The 18,955-nt window shown below is 26.4% G+C and overlaps 4 protein-coding genes across 19 annotated transcripts; 2 read left to right on the forward strand and 2 right to left on the reverse strand.

Annotated features, from left to right (window-relative positions):
* The first annotated feature begins 12 nt into the window (after positions 1 to 12).
* On the forward strand, positions 13 to 4,876 carry LOC100648977 (N-acetyltransferase 9-like protein). Of its 8 annotated transcripts, none has more exons than XR_007224577.1 (7): positions 13 to 151; positions 323 to 432; positions 493 to 549; positions 620 to 760; positions 847 to 941; positions 1,026 to 1,176; positions 2,786 to 2,856. XR_007224577.1 is itself a non-coding variant. In XM_048407153.1 (7 exons), the coding sequence occupies exons 2-7, from the start codon at positions 336 to 338 to the stop codon at positions 2,787 to 2,789; spliced, it is 549 nt and encodes a 182-aa protein (XP_048263110.1). In that variant the 5' UTR covers positions 13 to 151; positions 312 to 335; the 3' UTR covers positions 2,790 to 2,856. The 8 variants fall into 8 exon arrangements, 7 of the variants coding, with proteins under 7 accessions (XP_048263110.1, XP_012165214.1, XP_048263111.1 ...); XM_048407153.1 differs by having other exon boundaries at positions 312 to 432; positions 1,022 to 1,176; XM_012309824.3 differs by having other exon boundaries at positions 1,022 to 1,176.
* A 1,105-nt stretch (positions 4,877 to 5,981) lies between these two features.
* On the reverse strand, positions 5,982 to 9,457 carry LOC100649091 (arf-GAP with dual PH domain-containing protein 1). The gene is made up of 8 exons (XM_012309826.3): positions 9,440 to 9,457; positions 9,323 to 9,362; positions 9,165 to 9,255; positions 8,162 to 8,387; positions 7,886 to 8,084; positions 7,444 to 7,803; positions 7,137 to 7,359; positions 5,982 to 7,049 (listed from the first exon to the last, which is right to left on the reverse strand). Exons 3-8 carry the CDS (start codon positions 9,244 to 9,246, stop codon positions 6,982 to 6,984), a joined length of 1,158 nt encoding a protein of 385 aa, XP_012165216.1. The 5' UTR covers positions 9,247 to 9,255; positions 9,323 to 9,362; positions 9,440 to 9,457; the 3' UTR covers positions 5,982 to 6,981.
* A 1,387-nt stretch (positions 9,458 to 10,844) lies between these two features.
* LOC100649331 (protein halfway) lies at positions 10,845 to 15,843 on the forward strand. Of its 6 annotated transcripts, none has more exons than XM_012309827.3 (9): positions 10,845 to 11,266; positions 11,425 to 11,461; positions 12,626 to 12,920; positions 13,048 to 13,362; positions 13,441 to 13,610; positions 13,730 to 13,912; positions 14,103 to 14,261; positions 14,340 to 14,456; positions 14,529 to 15,843. In XM_012309827.3, the coding sequence occupies exons 2-9, from the start codon at positions 11,441 to 11,443 to the stop codon at positions 14,799 to 14,801; spliced, it is 1,533 nt and encodes a 510-aa protein (XP_012165217.1). In that variant the 5' UTR covers positions 10,845 to 11,266; positions 11,425 to 11,440; the 3' UTR covers positions 14,802 to 15,843. The 6 variants fall into 6 exon arrangements, with proteins under 6 accessions (XP_012165217.1, XP_012165220.1, XP_012165219.1 ...); XM_012309830.3 differs by having other exon boundaries at positions 10,846 to 11,266; positions 12,644 to 12,920; XM_012309829.3 differs by lacking the exon at positions 11,425 to 11,461 and having other exon boundaries at positions 10,847 to 11,266.
* On the reverse strand, positions 15,655 to 18,948 carry LOC100649451 (probable ATP-dependent RNA helicase DDX52). Of its 4 annotated transcripts, XM_012309834.3 has the most exons (14): positions 18,794 to 18,934; positions 18,610 to 18,665; positions 18,408 to 18,521; positions 18,079 to 18,315; positions 17,818 to 18,003; positions 17,467 to 17,722; positions 17,322 to 17,394; positions 17,040 to 17,243; positions 16,866 to 16,956; positions 16,666 to 16,788; positions 16,445 to 16,595; positions 16,300 to 16,375; positions 16,046 to 16,210; positions 15,655 to 15,952 (listed from the first exon to the last, which is right to left on the reverse strand). In XM_012309834.3, the coding sequence occupies exons 3-14, from the start codon at positions 18,492 to 18,494 to the stop codon at positions 15,853 to 15,855; spliced, it is 1,749 nt and encodes a 582-aa protein (XP_012165224.1). In that variant the 5' UTR covers positions 18,495 to 18,521; positions 18,610 to 18,665; positions 18,794 to 18,934; the 3' UTR covers positions 15,655 to 15,852. The 4 variants fall into 4 exon arrangements, with proteins under 4 accessions (XP_012165224.1, XP_012165225.1, XP_012165223.1 ...); XM_012309835.3 differs by lacking the exon at positions 18,610 to 18,665 and having other exon boundaries at positions 18,794 to 18,948; XM_012309833.3 differs by lacking the exon at positions 18,794 to 18,934 and having other exon boundaries at positions 18,610 to 18,780.
* Positions 18,949 to 18,955: the final 7 nt, after the last annotated feature.

Genomic DNA, 18,955 nt, shown 5'->3' on the forward strand with positions numbered 1-18,955 from the left:
TGTAACCTCTTTAGTTTTAAATTTCTCAATCGGCTCATTTCTTCGATAATTTTGATGTTAATTAATCTTGTACCATGAGGGACAACGAGTGTACTAAAATTATCGGGTCGAATGTAATTTTAGTACCGTATAAGAAGAAGCACGTTGAAAGGTATCGTTTACCTGTTATCGATTGTCGACATCAATTTACGCTAGCAAAAATATCCGCCATTTTTAAATCGTTCCTTATGTTTCTTTGAAATAGTTGGCAAATTAATATAATTTATTCTTCAATAATTATTTAATATTACTGACATTTTGTATTATATTAGTTTATTTTCAGGTATCATGAATGGATGAAGTCTGCAGAATTACGATATTTTACTGGTTCAGAGATGTTAACATTGGAAGAAGAATTTCAAATGCAAAAGCGATGGCATCAGGATCAAGACAGTAAGTAACTTTATTTTTAAACAACATATGCATGTGATGATATATTTTTATTTGTTTTAGAATGTACTTTTATCATTTTGGAAAAAACTGCTTTTACTACATCTGGAAACGAGATAGGTACATAAAACTATATTCTATGTTTAACGCTATTCTTTTCATTATATACCAATATCAATGAATTTTTTAGAAGCTATGATTGGAGATACAAATTTATTTTTTAACGAATCAGATCAGCCAAATACTGCAGAAGTTGAAATTATGATAGCAAATGTTACTTATAGGAGAAAAAAAAGAGGTTGGGAAGCTATGATTCTAATGCTTCTTTATGGTATATGTTTTATACTATCTCTTTTTTCTATCATTTATGCGTCTTTTTTTATTTTAATAAAAATTAAAATACTTTTCTCAAATTAGGAATCAGCGTATTAAATGTCACTAAATACATTGCAAAAATTAAATTTGACAATGAAAGGAGTATAAAAATGTTCGAAAAATTAGGATTTCACAAGGTAACCTGTTTCTTAAAGTATTCATTTAATAGGAATAATACTTTATTGTCAAAATATATATGATTTATATTGTAAAATAGATAGAAAGAAGCCAAGTTTTCCAAGAATATACTTTTGAAAAAATAGTAAATCAAGATTGGATAGACTGGTTATATTCTAACACTAATATGGATATAATTACTTATGAAGAGTATGATAAAGAGAGAGAGAGAGAGAATAACCCTGTCCATGATTTGTAATATATTTATAACAGAATCAATAGTATTAAATGTTTTTTCATAATTTTCTTATGTCACGAATTATTAAATTATGGAATTCTAAAAATGTTCAAATATTTGTAACTAATATGTTATATTATTGTATGATATTAAATAATTTTACATAGCGCAGTTAGTTACAATTGACATAACTAAGCCGTGATTGCTTTTGATTGTCTCTAAGTGATCATAGTTGACTACACGTGTGTGGTGTACGCAACTTCGACGAAGAGCTGTTTTGAACGTAAAGCTTTTTTACGTGTTCAGTTAATTGAAAATATATTTAATAGTATATTCGATGTAATCCAAAATATACGTAAGTAATTAACTTTATTTACATTTTATTCTTTTTTCGTTTGCTTACATTAAGTTTGATTTTATCGATAATGTAGAAAAAGTTTGTCCAAAAATAACGGAAAAATAGACTTAAACTGAATGAATCCTGCTGTCATGTCGATTTGTCATTATGGAGTGGCTCGAAAACTTATGGATTATTTAAGATAAAATATTTATTACAGCACGAATGTTTATGTTATCTAAATTATAATACAAATTGAAATTTACATGCATCTGTCTTTGTACATCTTCGTCTTATAACTTTATACAAATATAGAAAAATAATAGTGTTATATAATATATTTAATTTATATTATTTATATATATATAATTATTGTTAATCGAGAACTATTACAAAAATCTGCAAATGTTACTCAATATGTAAATAAATATTGGCAATAACAATGAAAGTGATAGAAGTTAAAGATATTCTTTCAATTTTATAAGTTTTTTTCTCTGATACGTGCATTTATGTAATTATTTCGGAATATGTACTTTCTAATCATTGTAAAATAAAAAAGTGTATAATATTCTAAAAAGATCGTAGGTAGTTTAAGCGATAATTTGAAACAGAAACGGATTAGAAAATGTGTACCGAAGGACGACAGTTATCTACTATTATTCAACACGTACACAGACATATGTATTATATTTCAATGCGTATACAGATTTGAAAGAGGGTATTGATCCAAAAAAACTACGAAACCTCTAAATTTAAAACAGTTAACTTTTGCATTCCTCTTACAAGATATTTATGAATTATTCGCCAGATTTCTACATTAGTATTGCGTTTATGAAAACTCGGAAAAACTTTTCCTATTTTATTACCTGTAAGAATATACCGCATTGCGGCACCGTTTTGCCTTATTCGCCTTATTCTACCTACATCTTTCAATGTATCTCCTGCAATTATATTTAGATAGTGAAGAGCTTAAATAATAATTTAACTACGTATTAATTACTTGCTGATTTACTTTTTTGGAAAAAAGAGCGAAATTTCAGTGATCGATAATAATAAATTTCGTTACACAATGAGCACGGTGAGTTTACAAAGAAGAAAATAATTCTGATAATATTGCAATGTATAGTAGATACATATTTCTAGTTCCAATTAATTATACCATATTCGTTACAATTAAATTTTAGAATTTTTAGAATTCTTAATAATATTCGTTGTTTCAAACTCTTTGAATATCTATATTAAAAAATCTTATCATTTTTATGTATGTAACATAACGCATCAATTTTCAGATAATAAAGCAGAAGATAAATTGAAATTGGAAACCCGTGGAAAACTTTTCACAATCATGTCTCTATTTAAAGTATTCCAAAAATTGAAAAGTTCCGCGCAGAAAAGACCATTACTCTTCAATTCAATGATATACGGTTCTTTTTACACCGGTGCTGAATTCGCACAACAAACTTATAATAAAATATTCAAGGTAATATCTCTTTTTGTACGATCAAGGTATACGATTGAAAGGATCAAAATTTCGGGGAAAATATTGTAACTAAAAATAATATTACGTAAAAAATAAACAATATATACAGAAGAAGCATATAATGAATACATATATAAAGAAAGTTAACAGAATAACAAACAAATTTCTTCAATAAAAATGAAAGACAAAGCAGCTACGAAAGGTATAGTAGTATAATATATACTACTGGTATAATATATACTACTATACCACCAAAATATATTATTATGTAATATTTGTTAATGTTTTTAATTGATTAATTGTTGCGATTGTAGTTTTCGTTATCACCGGTATCAGCAAACATTGAAGAGACGAACACATTTGAAATTAAGAAGCCACTATCTCTTTGGATAAGAAACTTTAATCAAAAGTTGGGTTTATTGGATGAGAATAACTCGGCGCAATCGAGAAGTTACAATTGGGCTCAACTTAAACGATATGCTATTTATGGTTGTTTCATTGCAGGACCTATACTACATGGATGGTACCACGTATCACTTTATCTTTTCATACAACGCTTTATGCTATTTATCTGTTTTTATCACTTATCATCTATCACATTATGCTTTCTTGGTTACATAGTAAGGCACTTTATGTACTAGGCGCATGCATATGCATACGTGCTTATATATGTGCCTATACATATATATGCAATTGTGTTTGTTATTGAAAATGTCTAATCTAATAATTACAATATCATCAAACGACTAAATTTTTTTTAATCATACAAATATATTTTTTCTTTAAATAGAAATTGAATATTTAAAATAAATTGGAATATAAATAATAACAATAACAACAACAATAACGACGACGATATTAAAAATTAAAGCACTTGATATTGATATTAGAAAGTTAAAAAAGGAATTTTATATATATATATATATCAATCTTATATTGATATATAAAAAAAGTTGTCAAGTAATTGGTTAGTTTTATTTGATTTTGATAACGATGATCTTTCATAGACACTTGTTATTATAAATATCAACATGAAATAAATTGTCTGTCCACTGGATGACGATCGCACGATTGCATTCATCGGCACGCTGGTCTTCTGTCGACTTGTCACCTTCGGTGAGCTTATTCTATTTTGTGATTTGCATTAGTACAAAATTTGCTTGTATTGTATTTGTTAATGCCAATGTTATCATGAATTATCATGATAAAATAATGAACATTAAAAATTACTGTATCTTACTATCAATCGATCGAAATCATATTTTTCCATAATATTTATTAATTTTAAATTAACATTTAAGCTAACGTTTAAGAATCGACTAAAAATTAATTAAATTATTCAATATTGTGTTTTCATCAGGTACAAATGGTTGGATATATTTTATAAAGGCCAAACTATAAAAATTGTCCTCACAAAACTTTTGGTCGATCAATTTATTCTTACACCGCCATTGATTACGCTGTTTTTCATCAGTTTGTATTCAACTTCTCTGTATCACATATATATATATATATTAATTTTATATATAGTATTATTATATATAGTATTATCATATTCCTTAATGTTTTAGGTATGAGTTTGATGGAAGGTAAATCGAATCCACTGGATGAATGTAAAACAAAATTTTTGCAAACTTTCAAGGTAATTTAAATTATTTTATTTTTAACATTTAATTGATTCTAGTTTTCAATCTAGTTGGATTCCTTTTTTATTTTTAGACTTCCTGCATGTACTGGTTACCAGTTCAATTTTTAAATTTTCTACTAGTACCGTCAGCACTACGAGTCTCTTTCGTTAGTATCGCGGCCTTTTGTTGGGTAAACATACTTTGTTATTTGAAAAGTATACCTGTACCCGAATGTAATAATAATCAAATAAAATATTGATTTCCTGCATTAATATCTTTGTTTCTGCATGTTAAAGTTCACTAAAAACTTAGTATAACAATGAACATGACATATTTAAATAATTGTAATTTAGTTTAATTTAATATATATAACACGTAAACTTAAGTATTTGTCAAATAGCATTAAGCACAAGAAAATTGGATTCAACACGAATTTTTATGTAATAATTGAAATATTTTTAATTTCTTTCATGTAGGTATCATAAAAAACTCATTAGGTTAATATTAGAAAGTTGCAGAATAATTTGAAATGTAAAAGTATAGCGCGTTTATATTTTTAATATGTATTGTAGTAAATATAATGTTACATTCGAAAATGGAAAGCTACAATCAAATATATTGCACTATGATAAGTAATTTAATGGAATATTCTGTTGCAATGTTATAAATTTTTATGAAGAGAAATTAAAGATTACCTTATGATATAATTATTATATCCCAAACCATTAAAAATACAAATTTCCAACTTTAATTTATATGAACCAATCAAAAACTTGATAAAACTGTGAAATAAATAAGTCACCTGTATGTATATACTAAATTTAGTGTATATACAGTATATCAACATTAAATATATAATGTATATAAGTTATACACATGCATAGTAGAATATTGCTATATTTAGGAAAATATTTTCACAGAAAATGTACACCCTCAAACTGATATTTAATCTAATAGATAAGTAATACTCTGAATAGTATTATCAAGAAAATATTCTGAAACAAGGAAGGGAGGAAATCACATTATTTCGATATAACAATACGATTTCTATTAGTAAACAAATAATATTCCAATATTACTTTGAACTGTTAAATAGAATTAAACTTGAAATACAGAAAGAGATATATCACGTTAGAGAAAAATGTCATACTATTATTATCATTGAAATGTGTTTTCAATAATACAATGCACTAGTATGAAAATATTACCTTCCATTTTTGAAACAAATAAAATATTTTTATTATTCTTAATTTGCATGTATCTTCATGACACATATACGTATGTAAAATGAACTAGTCTCTTCATTTGACACAGTTTTATGAAAAAGATTTGATCATTGTACAAACATGTATTTTATAAGAAAAAGCTTATTTCATGTTCAAGGCAATGAAAGATTATATGCATTTCACGTTTCTATAATAAATATTGTTCATATAAATGTTATAATATATTAATTATATAATACATATATTTGTAGCAACACAATATGTATGTATGTACCATTATGTATGTAGAATCTGACTGACTTAGCTTAGATTATACCTACTGTGATTGTATAAAAGAATGCATAAAAGGATAGGCCATGGAAGTTTACTACTTCCATATAGAATATCGCACTATTTATGGTTTTACACTTATTTTGGAAATCTAAGTGATTGATAATCATCACAGAACAAAAATACTGCAAATAACATTGAATTCAAGTATTGAATAAAATTTAAACACTTAGACATTCATTCAGTATGCTCTACTTTCATTACTTCTTTTTTCCACACATTACATTACTATACAATACTTAGTTTAAATTTCCAAAAAGGATATTATGTATTTTGTTAGAATTTTGTACGTTTCCATTAATCAGCAAATAAATATTACATAGTAATATTATTAAGTAAAAATTGTTCATAATGTAATATATAATACTGTCACCTTGATTTGACAGTAAGCAAAAAGCATTTCAAGATAAAAGTATCTTCAAAGAGTATATCAACTTTGTTATATTTATTTCATTTTCATATTATGTTATCAGAAAAAATCACTTATTCGATATATGTATTTAGATCAATTGAATTTACTACTTGACCATATTAAACTTTCTAAATTTGTTGATAATGATCATACAAGAATATTAAAAATTACATCGTGTTTACTTAAAAGGTATTTTTTATAACGTTATATGTATGTATAAGATATAACGTGTATTTTTATGAATAAATATGCTTACGGCATTCGATAGCATTGTGCGATTACAAAACATTATCTATTCGCTATCGGATCGATTGATCTACTTCCTCAACAGTCTTAATAAAACGGCTTAATTGGTTCATCTAATATTCACTTGTAACAATTAGGAAAGGCACCTAAGAGGGATCCAGCCCTACCTTGTAGATGAAAATATATTCATTGTTCCACTGGCTGTGCGTTTTCTTATAAGACGTGCTGCCACTGTAAACGTTTAATTAAAAACAACATTATTCAACGTTTTTAACTTTCCTTTTTTTGAATTTTTCTCTTTATTTTCGTAAGACTTACCAGTTGCATCTTGTGGAGTAAGTGGTTTATCTATCACTTTTTGAATTACACTTATCCATTGTGATCTATCATCATCACTTTGAGCAGAAAGGAGATAGGTTCTATCTGGTGTTTCAAGAGTAAATGAAAACCCTTGATCCCTTGCACCTGGGGGTACTCCCGTTTTTACTGCAAAACCATCTGAACTATGACCCAAGAAGATTTCACCTTTTGGATGTGCATCCTTCAAATTGACACAAAACAAACTTATCAATTATCTTTCAATAGTAATAATATACTTGTATCTAGTAAATAAGTATGTGCAGACCATGGGATCATCATGATACATTAATTTTCGTCCGTCTAATGTGAACCATCTTTTCTTGTAAGCATCCGTATACCTAGGTCCAGTTTTCCATAAAAACCCTTCACGTGGGAAGTCTCTAGTAAGTTGTGAAAGTAATTCAGCCTCGGTTGCTCCTGGATATGCAACTTGCAGACGATGTAACTTAGCGCATCGTATTGCCAAATACCAATTTGTAATTACTTCTGGATCTTCATGGTATACATAGATATGTCTTGTGGTTCCATCTTTCATAAATGATATTTGTAGACTGTTTTGATTACAAGTTTTAGGAGGAGCAAAAGCCACGTTTAACTCCGATATTCTAAGGACAGCTTTAGGTTCCTTAAAACATAATAAAACTAGTAAGAATAGAAACAGTACATACCAAATGTTAAATAAATATTTATAATTAATGTTCATAAACCTTATTTTCTTTAACATGATACTTGAGAGTATCATCTGCCTCACAAAGAACAAATTTTCGAGGATGATATCGCGAATCTTCTTTACCGCGTTTCATTAAAAATCCTTCCATAAATCCTGACACATAATGATTTTGCCTCTCTGGATGGCAAAATTCTTCTCTTTCATATTTTGCTCTTATCCATTGCTCTACCAATACTCTGTTAATCGAAAGAGATAATTTTTAGAATATATTTGTTTCTAACTTATTGTTACAAATACATATATAACAACGTACTGTGGTGCATCTGGATTTGGTCTGCGATAACATGGAGGTACACGTTCTTCATAATGAAGCCTAGCTGCGATATTACCAACTTCTCTAATTCTATTTACTTGAGAATCTTCCCACCTGTCCAGTTTTAAATGTTTAACTTTAGAAATATGTGCACCCATTGATCTATGTATACCTGCACACCTTGTGCATACAAATATTCCTATGTTATAAGAAGCCCATTCTGGATCTGGAATTTAATTCCAATTAACCTTATGAAAATATTTTATTGTCTGATTTTCTGACATAGCTATAATTTATTCAAATATAGATAACCATAAACATATATGACTGTAAAAAAGATTTCAGTAAATAAAGAAATATGATATGCATTATTTTTAAAATGACAAAACAAACTAGCTACTCATTTTAAAAGAACAACACATAATGCTATATATCATTCCAGAAAGATTATAGCAAGAGAGGTAAATAAACGTAAGAAGTAACACAATCTAGATGTATGAAATCTCTTTATTACTATATACAATTATAAACTGAACTGGTATCAAATATTATAGCGACACTTTTAAATTCCTTACATAAAAAGCATTCCAAATGAAACAATTTCAAGATTCTTTAAAACAAATACAATATTGCCTATTTTAAATATAATTCATACAAAAATTTGTAATCACACAACATCATAAGCCTTATACTATAAGATATGTATAAACGTAAACTAATTGCTGAATTAATAATATCACTTCAGAACAACGATGTTGTACAAAGCAAATTTTTTCAGTTAGTTGTAACAAAGTAAAGGCAAATAAAAATAACAGTTTCAACATTATCCTTTCTAATACTAGAGTTATAATTAAATTATTTTTGGATTTATCCTGAATAAAGTTAGGAAAACAAGATTTAGTATTCAACCAGTGAATAGTTTGTAATATAATAGAATAAAATAAATCCCCGTTAATGTCTTCTACATTACGATACGGTAATGCTTCTTAGAAAACCCACTCACTCTTTGCCCCACAATCCGCACATACATTATTTCCAGGTTTTTTGAGGAGTTCTGCTAACAACTTCTCGTTTAAGTCCGCCATCTTAAAACACTGACAAACAGCAATAAGTGTATATGCAAAATGCAAAGATTATTCGATACGAAGAAGGTTAACTCACTTAAAAGATTCTCTACGATAAACATATAAAAATATGTCGCCTAAAATATTATATTATATATTATATTAATTTGTCATCTAATGGAATAGAAATTCTTATCTTTAATTTTAATTTTACTTTTGGATAACGTTTTGTCTTTAATATGTGCTTAATCATGACCAATTACTCCTGCCATTCTTCTCTGTCACTTATCATTTAGGACAGTAAACATACAAATTTGTAGAAACCAAGCTATTAATTTTCAAACTTTAATATGTTAAATTAAAGAAGAAATCAAATTTAGAGTTATACTATTCCTAAAGTGATATTTTTCCACAAAAAAATTACTTCGTTAAAAAGATATGTCAACAATTATATATATTTAATATATATTAAATATTATATATATTTATATTATATTATAAATATTATATATATTTAATATATATTAAATATATATATATAATATTTAATTATATATATATATTAATTTTATTACTATTTGTTAAATTATTTAAAATCATTATATTCTTCTGTTAAAAGAACCTGAGTAATATTAAGAGAAAATAACATTTTACAAGAAAATAGAAGTGTGTCAAATTTAATTTCCTAACTTTATTTAAATATTATGTTTTATATACGTACATATATTTCTAATTACAAAACTAAATAATAATAAAATGATATCATTAGTCGTATTATATTTTGAAGAAATAAGAATGTAATAATAATGTAAATAATTTCACCAACTTGTTTTCACAATTATTCAACAGGTTCAATCATTTTTTACTATCAATGCAGTAAGCAGATCTATAATCCGTACTTTGTGCAGTAAGAAATAAATATCATTAACTGATTTGTATCATTGATTACATATTGAACATTTTTATACGATTGATTTAATGGTATTGTATTGAATATTGTATCTTTATCATCCTATTTCATGGTTTTTAGGAACTGTTAAGACATGCTTTGTTTAATCATCACAATACAATAACTTGGTATCGTATATTCATGTATATACGTAAATATCATTATCGTTGGGAATTTTCAATTTTGAAAATTAACATTTAATTATACATTATATTTCTTTTATTTACATATAACATTTATTTATAATTAACATTTATTATACATTATATTTCTTAAAGTTATCTAGTACAAGCATAAAAATATGTTAAAACAACGTTAAATTGATTAATCGAAGTTTCTCGAATTATTTAGATATGTTAAAGCGCGTGTAGACCGAACCTTGTTTATATGTTATTAATTCGATTAATTGTAAATAATGAATGTTACAGAAATTAAAAATATTACAAATCTATATATCTACTTTAATAGTCAGTAGTAACATCATAATACATATGTATGTACACAGCATTAATACTTAACTTTTATAATAACTAATTTTTATTGAAATAATTAAGATGAAGCATACATGCATATATATTTAATGGAATGTTAGATTACAAACATTTTTGTAATATTTATTATTGTACTGGGTATATTGCATGATATGTAGATATGTAAATAATTAAATATCAAAAACATAAAAAAACAAAAGATGAAAGCAAAGTTGGGAAAGGAGGATAACAGTGATTCTAGTGATGGAGTAATTTATCGTTTGTACAGGGCCACCGAGTGTAATAAGCGACGCGTTCTGCCACTAGCTAACCAATTTTGATTCATTAATAGGTCGACCTGTATGACCTAAAGTGTCGGAGACTGCTAAACGAATTAATTTATCCACATTCTTTTAGTGCGAATACGCAATATGTGTGCCTTTCTTACACAGAAACAAAATTTTGTTTATTCTCAATTGTGATTATTTTTATCCGTGAGTTATCTCTCAGTTGCATACATAACATTGTTCTACATCGAATGGAAAACAATACAACTTAAAAATTACTTCGCAATGTAGAAGGATTTTTTGCCAGTTTTATTATAAAACTGTGCAAGATGAAGGTAACTGAAATTTGAATAAAAAATACATTTTTTTCAAATTTTTACTCGATATTAGTTATTTAAGTATAAATCCTATGCCTTATCCATATGCATATATACATATATATATATATATATGTGTGTGTACATAATAAGTAATTTTTTCAATTCTTTCTCAGTGAAACACGGCAATGTATGTTCGAGCTATGTTCGAGAGTAAGTTTCGATATTAGTTTTTATCCTTTGTTAAAATTATTACTGTTGCCTTAACTGTATCCAAAATTTATTATAATAATGAATAAATTATATAATATACATATTTTTCAAAAAGTTTTCTTTTCAATATGTTGTATGACCGTATGTGTATATATGTATACTTTATATCTGCTTATAAACATGGTTAAACCATGAAAATGAAGTTTCTACTTACAAAAACTTGAAATGCTTACAGTTTATTTCGTAGTTATTTTTAAATCCGTATGACGTTACAGCATTAATATTTTTAGTTAAAGTAAAATTATAGGAATACACTATTTTATCAATTAATTATTATGAATACAATCCTTTTTTAAAAATACAATTATAATATTGTTTCCAATTAATTTTTGCGAAAACTAGAGATAGATTTTCAAAAGATAGATTTTTATTTTACAACATATAGTTTTTTAAGTTATAGGTTTTTCGTCTTATTTACAATTCTTATTTTTAATTATACAAATTCATAAGCCCATATGTGAATAAATATAGTATACGAATATTTTGCGAAAAGAACATTAATTTTCTATCTTTTCACGAAGATATGTAACATTTCACATAGAATCCAATTAAAACGACATTACATTATATATATATATATATAAATGTGTAAAGTTATATATATATAAAATGTGTTAAATTTTGTACTGTTTCAATACCCCTATTATGATTAGCTTTTATTAAAATAAGAAATCAGAAGCAACAGAAAAATAATACAAACTATTTTTATAATTAGATAAATAATTGTTAGCATTAAGTTCAATTGTAAGTAAAGTAATAACAACTTTTATATGAAATTTTTATGAAAACTTTCTCTTTTTATTTGTAAGCTAAGTAATATTTAGGCATTCAATCCCTGTTTATCACTTGAGAAATGTTGCTAATATTAATATTATTAGACAACAAAGTATTATGACAATTGAATTACTAATTTTAACAATACATGTATCATGAAATGTTCATGATTTTGTATGATAAAAAATTTTGTTTTAAGTTTAATTTAATATATTGTCACAGTGGAAGTATTTGTGCTAGTTTTATAATGAAAAATTTGCATTTTATTTGCATATTGAAGTAACTGTGTAAAGTATAAAGTTATTAATTAATTAATATTTTTTTTAAAAGGATCAATTGGATTTGCAGATGCAGTGGTTTGCCATAATGATGTGTTTATATGCTGGTGTAGCAAGTGCAAGGACAGAAGAAGATCAACAAACATCCTCTTCAACTTCAATTATTGGGATATCTGATGGTCTTTTAGAACAATGCTTTTATCGGCAATCCAGTGAATGTCCTGATGTTAAAACAACTCGATGTTCTTGTAAGAAAATTGTTGTAGCCCATAATAATCCTGAGGGCAATGCTGTACTTTGTTGCAACTTGGATGTTCAGAACTTTGATTCGGAACTTTCCTGTGCAGGTTATTATAAAATTATATTATTGACAAGTGAAATACGATTATTTTATTGATACATTACATACACAAGTATTTGACATATGTTTCAAGGTTTATTGCAAGTATTCTAATAACATTTTGATCATTACAGGATTTCCATCAAACATATCATACATACATATAAGAAATGCAACATTGGATATATTCAATGTAAGTGAAATTCGGTGGAGAAGGCTAAAGTCACTTGCAATTACCGATGGTAAAATTAATAGAGTGAAGGGACAGTTTCGAATGATGACACCAACAGTTTGCTTGAATCTTTCAAACAATGCTCTCATCGAAGTAGAGAATAATTCACTTACTCGATTAGCTCAACTCACTACTTTGGATTTGTCTTATAATAATCTCACACATTTACCAGCCTTAAATACAATGAATGGCCGAGAATTTTGGCTTGATATTTCAGGTAAGTAGGAACTAGTGATAGATTTCAATATCAACATTGTACAGATTGTTTAAGATATAACATAGCTTTTATGTTTAGGAACAAATACACTTTGGTGTCATGACATTTACCAATATATTAATAAAACAGGAGAAAAGCAAATTAATTTCAATCATGAAAATGAAACTGTATGTTCAGCTAGTAAGACTTGGCATTGGTTCAACACTACAGAACAAGTTCCATTGAAACAAGTTCGATATCTTAGTTTGGTAATAGTTTAAAAACAAAAATTATATTTTTAGAGTCCAGCATTATGCGATATAAGTAGCAATTCAATTAACGTTCTAATGTGATATTTATTATCTAATTTTATTTCATGGATCGATAGTTGCAAACAGAATGTCCAAAAGGTGATACATGGCAATGTCAATGCAACTTCAGAAGATTGGATATTGTCGAAGGTAAACCACCGACTTTAGTGGTAAATGTAGATTGTAGCGGAATTCAAATTACCGAATTACCTGAAAAATTACCTCGCAATACTATAGCCCTGAATGTATCATGTAATAATGTACGTAAATATTATATTTTTTTACGTTGTCTAAATCACTAAAGTATGTTAATTTACTTGATTGCTATTTGTTGATGCTTATCTCATTGATAAAAATTAAAGATTAATTATATAAAAATATAATACGAAAATAATATTTTTATCATTTTTATTATATCATTAAGTGATATGTTATTATTAATTGTTATAGATCACTGCATTAGATGATCTGAGTACCAATCCATCTTATGAAGATATAAGAGAGTTTTATGCAGACTACAATCATATATCGTCTATAAATAAATTAGAAGGGTCCAAATTTTTAGATAATTATGCTTTACTTAGTTTACGATACAATAAAATTAAATCTGTAAGTAGAATTCAAAGAAGTTTGGTAAGTAGTAAATAAGAATATTTCAATAATATGCATGATATTTTAAATGCGCAGCTTCCAACATACATTTTAAGTCCTAATACTCATGACAAAAGTTTTATCAGTTCGCGATTAGTAAAGCTTGGAGGAAATGAATTACATTGTGATTGTAACACGGCCAAGTACCTAAAGGTAATATTTTAACAATAATTTAATATTGATCTGCATTATTTCTAATGTTTAATGTTATATATTATAACTCAGGTATGGTTACAAACTCGCATATTAGATTCCGATGAAGTATTGTGCGAAAATGTAAAGGAAAAAGTTGTTGACTTAGAACCTTCAAAAATGTGCGTTTATCCTGGTGATTGGACAGATTATATTTATTATATTATTGCTACAGAAGTCGTGCTATTGATAAGCTTGATAGCTAAAGTATCTTATGATTATTGGATTTTTAAAACGGCAGGTTACCTTCCATGGCCAGCAAATAAAATGCCTAAACTACCTTGTGATTGGCTATGTGAAACCTAATAATATATTTTTTATATTTCATTTGTACCATATGTTTTACTGAAAGAAAATGAATTTTAATATTTCCATAAAATTAAAAAAACATGTATGTTTTTATATATATGTAAAATATACACAAATAGGGTATGAAATGTTTTAACTGATGTGTATATGAACTTATGTGTATATTGTACAAAAATATATAATTACTTAAACGATAAATACATAGTAGTCAAATACAATTATTCAGATTTCAAAATTTTAAATAAAAGAAATGAGCTAGTGCCATGATTTTTAAGTATCGTTTTGTGATTAATATTCAAAAGTACAAAATAAAATTTATGTATGTTCAAGTTTATAACATCATAATTGTAACATAATTCTTAAAAAGGTAATGATAACTTTTTCTTATTAAAAGCAATTTATTTTAATGAATACCATAATAATCAATATTCATCTAATACAACTATCTTGTAATGTGTGTTCATATAAATTGATCTATATAGGCTAATACATATCAGATATACAAATTTAATATATTGCCATGTGTAATAATGATGTGATATTTTGTATTAAATATTGTATTCAATATCTCAATTACTATTTCATAATTAAAATATACTAATTAAGAATATAATATTGTTAATAATATATTTTTAAATATATAATATTTTTATATGATACGTATGAGTATGCAAGTGTACATATAAAATCAATAATTATCCTATTATACAAAAAATATAATATAGTATTGTAATAAACCATATCAGGCCATACAAATATATTTAACATACTTACTTAATAGTTTATCTCTTGATGATGATTGATGGATATATACAACATATATTTATATATACGTAAGCGTTTATACATATGTATTTAAAATATTTTATTGTTTATACAATACATTTACTTCACATGTAATATAATTATAAATTTTTTACTAGTTTACAATATGTATCGGTTAATATACACGATATTAAGTATATATAAGACTATTTCTTTTATTCACGTTTTATTCAGAAACTTTTTAAGTCATTCCTCTTTCTTTTTTAAATTGTATGTTGTTTATCTATTTCTCTTTTTTTAAATGTTTTGTATTTATTTTTTTATCTTTATTCTCTTTACTTTCTAATTCATTTTTCTTTTTGGAATCGTTTATAGCAACTTTTCTGTAACATGCAAATAAGGAATAGTAATTTTAAGAAATAATATTCTAATTACTAGATATTTACTAGAAGCAAGTATAACTACATATATCATACCTTTTTTTAAATGTTTCTACGCGTTTGAATGTAGGTACAGTTGATATCCTTTCTCTAATAGGAGCCTTGCGTTCATGTTTCCGTCTTTCCCTTTTACTATGTTTTTTCATGGCTAACATATAATCAGGAACATTACAACCAGATTCACGCATGATAGTAGCTATACTAAAATATTAAAAACTATTTGTAGATATTTACATAAAATAATTTTATCATATCTACATATTTTAATATAATGCTTCAACAACATTTACCTCCTCAAATTTGTAGTATCTTGTACAGTAAAAAAAGTAATTGCTTTTCCTTTATGTCCAGCTCTACCAGTGCGACCTATTTAAAACAATACATATTGAGAGTTTTGAAATATTTAATTTTTTCATCAAATTTGGAAATACATACCAATTCTATGAACATAAGAAATAGCAGATGGTGGAAAATCGTAATTAATAACAAGATTTACACCTTTGAAATCAATACCTCTTGCCATTAATTCTGTACATATTAATACCCATATTTTTCCTTCTCTAAAACAACGAACGACATTGTCTCGCTGAAAAGAAGAAAGGTGTATTATATTTAATATTATTTGGTTAATAAGTTATCATCTATGTAAAATATACCTGCGTTTGTGTTCTATCAGCGTGAATAACATCAACATTGACTCCATCATATATAAGTTCGTTAAATAATTCTTGTGCTCTTTCCTTGCTTTGCACAAATACTAGTACAGGTGGTAATACTCCCTTTATCAAATGCAATTATTCACGTAACAATTTATTAACATAGATTTCACAAATGTATTGACAAATAAAAGTGATACCTTTTGAATAATATTTCTAAGTGCCACAAGTTTTCCTCTCTCTGCCCCAACAAATAACAATTCTTGTTCTACTAAGTCTGTTGCAGCATTTCTATGATGGATGTAATACCAATAATCACTTATGTAAAGAAACAGTATATAATTTGTTAAACATATAAAAAAAGAAAATTAAACCTGTGTCCAACAGTAACTGTTATAAGACCTTTCAGATTACGTCTACACCATTTGGTCACTATAGGAGTATTGGTTGCACTAAACATTGCTTTATGTAAGTTTTCATTTGTACATGACTTTGAAATTGTTTCTAGCTGGTCTCTGAAGCACCTTGTCCCATCCTCAAAGAGTTTATCTACTTCATCCACAATTAACCATTCAACACTATAAAATTTTTAATGTTTCATGCATTATACATAACTTTGATAAGATTAATATATAGCAAAATATATATATTATTACTTGCTAAAGGAAATAGCTGGTGGATCCTGATTCAACAGGTATATTATTCTTTTTGGTGTAGTGATTAATATATCTACAATAAATAAAAATATAATTGTATATCATATTACTTTGATGTATAATTTTCCATATAATTTATACCAACCAAATTTCTGTGAACTTTTAAGTCCATATTTGTTTAATGCTTGATTCACTTTACTTATAATATGAACTCTAAAATTGTAACCTTCACTAAGACGTAAACATTCTCTATATGTTTGTTTTGCTAATTCTCTTGTTGGACTTAATATAACAGTTCTAAATCCTTTCTTTTCTGGTCCACCTAAATAATGAATTATAGGTAACAGAAATGCAGCTGTTTTTCCAGATCCAGTTGGGGCACAAGCTAGTACATTTCTACCCTATTTTAATCATAATTATAAAAACATCAATGTTTTATTTTTAGCTAAAGGCATTAATATAAATGAAATCTCAGTAATAAATATAGTAATCTTACTTGCAGCATGACAGGTATAGCCTGCATTTGAATTGGAGTCGGACATTTATAACCACAATTTGTAATATTATGTATTAATTTTTTAGATATATTGTAAGTTGTTGATAGTTCATCAAATTCTGAGATAGGTTTAGGTATACAATTGCCTGTGACACTTATGTGATGATGATTACGAAATTGATTAATCTAAATGAAGAAATGTAGTATTTTAAAATAATTATTGTCTCTTACATTAATTCATATTAATAAAATATTGCAAACCTTTTCTTTTTCTAACTTTAACCGTTTTTCTTCAGTTAAGGCTACTTTACACTTCTTATTTTTATTTTGAGGAATAGACATTCCATCAAGTAATATCAAGTCATTAATGTTTTCAGTTTCTTTCTCGACCTCATCATATTTTCTTTTCTCACATAATGTTGAATGATTTATATTATCAAAGGCTTTAATGTTCATTTTATCATCATTATCTCCATTTTCAGATTGTTTGCTGACAAGCTGTATCAAATAAGACAGTTACTATATTTCTATGAAATGTATTTAAAATATATTTGCATCTTCAAATGTAATGTTTTATTTTCAAAGAATACCTGAAATCTTTCTGCATCAACTTGAAAACGCTTTTTATCAAATTTTACACCAGTAGAAAGTTTTCGAAATAGTTCATATGCATCCATTGTTTCTAATCGTATTTAATAAGATTTCTATAATCACACACAAACTTCGTTATTAGGTAAAATCAAAAGTAAATTAAACAATATTAGAAATGCATTTACTAAATTCATACAGTACATGTATCATTAGAAATAGTAGCGTTTTGTAGGTTATTGAGAAAATAGTGGCTCCATCTGTTAAATCATTAACGAAATAGCTCATCTATAATTACATATGTATGTACTTTCAAAGAGGAAATTTCCTCCCTGTTTATACTATACTATATTATACATTATCAATTTGATACTATACATTCACTAACCTACTAAAATAGCGCACTGTGGCTAGCAGCTGATTTGTAAAGCACACCTTATTATCAGAAAGGAAATGAGAGTGCTCACACTTGTGATTCCGGTTGTTTCTGGACTATTGCTGCTCCCAGCGGCCAAGTTCTGAACGTGTTCTACGTTAGCATATACAAGAA

Source organism: Bombus terrestris, chromosome 7 (genome assembly GCF_910591885.1).
Source record: "Bombus terrestris chromosome 7, iyBomTerr1.2, whole genome shotgun sequence".
Classification (NCBI taxonomy): domain Eukaryota; kingdom Metazoa; phylum Arthropoda; class Insecta; order Hymenoptera; family Apidae; genus Bombus; species Bombus terrestris.

Bases quoted from the DNA above. Each gene is read 5' to 3' on its own strand.
- LOC100649331 (XM_012309827.3), top strand. From the start codon at position 11,441: ATGTTCGAGCTATGTTCGAGA. The intron at 12,921-13,047 runs GTTATTATAAAA...TGATCATTACAG, and splicing joins TTCGGAACTTTCCTGTGCAG to GATTTCCATCAAACATATCA. The intron at 13,611-13,729 runs GTAATAGTTTAA...ATGGATCGATAG, and splicing joins AAGTTCGATATCTTAGTTTG to TTGCAAACAGAATGTCCAAA.
- LOC100649091 (XM_012309826.3), bottom strand. From the start codon at position 9,246: ATGGCGGACTTAAACGAGAAGTTGTTAGCAGAACTCCTCAAAAAACCT. The intron at 8,388-9,164 runs GTGAGTGGGTTT...ATTAAATTCCAG, and splicing joins TGCGGATTGTGGGGCAAAGA to ATCCAGAATGGGCTTCTTAT. The intron at 8,085-8,161 runs GTACGTTGTTAT...TTCGATTAACAG, and splicing joins CCAAATCCAGATGCACCACA to AGTATTGGTAGAGCAATGGA.
- LOC100649451 (XM_012309835.3), bottom strand. From the start codon at position 18,494: ATGGATGCATATGAACTATTTCGAAAACTTTCTACTGGTGTAAAATTT. The intron at 18,316-18,407 runs GTATTCTTTGAA...TATTTGATACAG, and splicing joins TTGATGCAGAAAGATTTCAG to CTTGTCAGCAAACAATCTGA. The intron at 18,004-18,078 runs GTTTGCAATATT...TTCTTCATTTAG, and splicing joins TAAAGTTAGAAAAAGAAAAG to ATTAATCAATTTCGTAATCA.
- LOC100648977 (XM_048407151.1), top strand. From the start codon at position 2,842: ATGTCTCTATTTAAAGTATTCCAAAAATTGAAAAGTTCCGCGCAGAAA. The intron at 2,977-3,290 runs GTAATATCTCTT...TTGCGATTGTAG, and splicing joins CTTATAATAAAATATTCAAG to TTTTCGTTATCACCGGTATC. The intron at 3,500-4,336 runs GTACCACGTATC...TGTTTTCATCAG, and splicing joins GGACCTATACTACATGGATG to GTACAAATGGTTGGATATAT.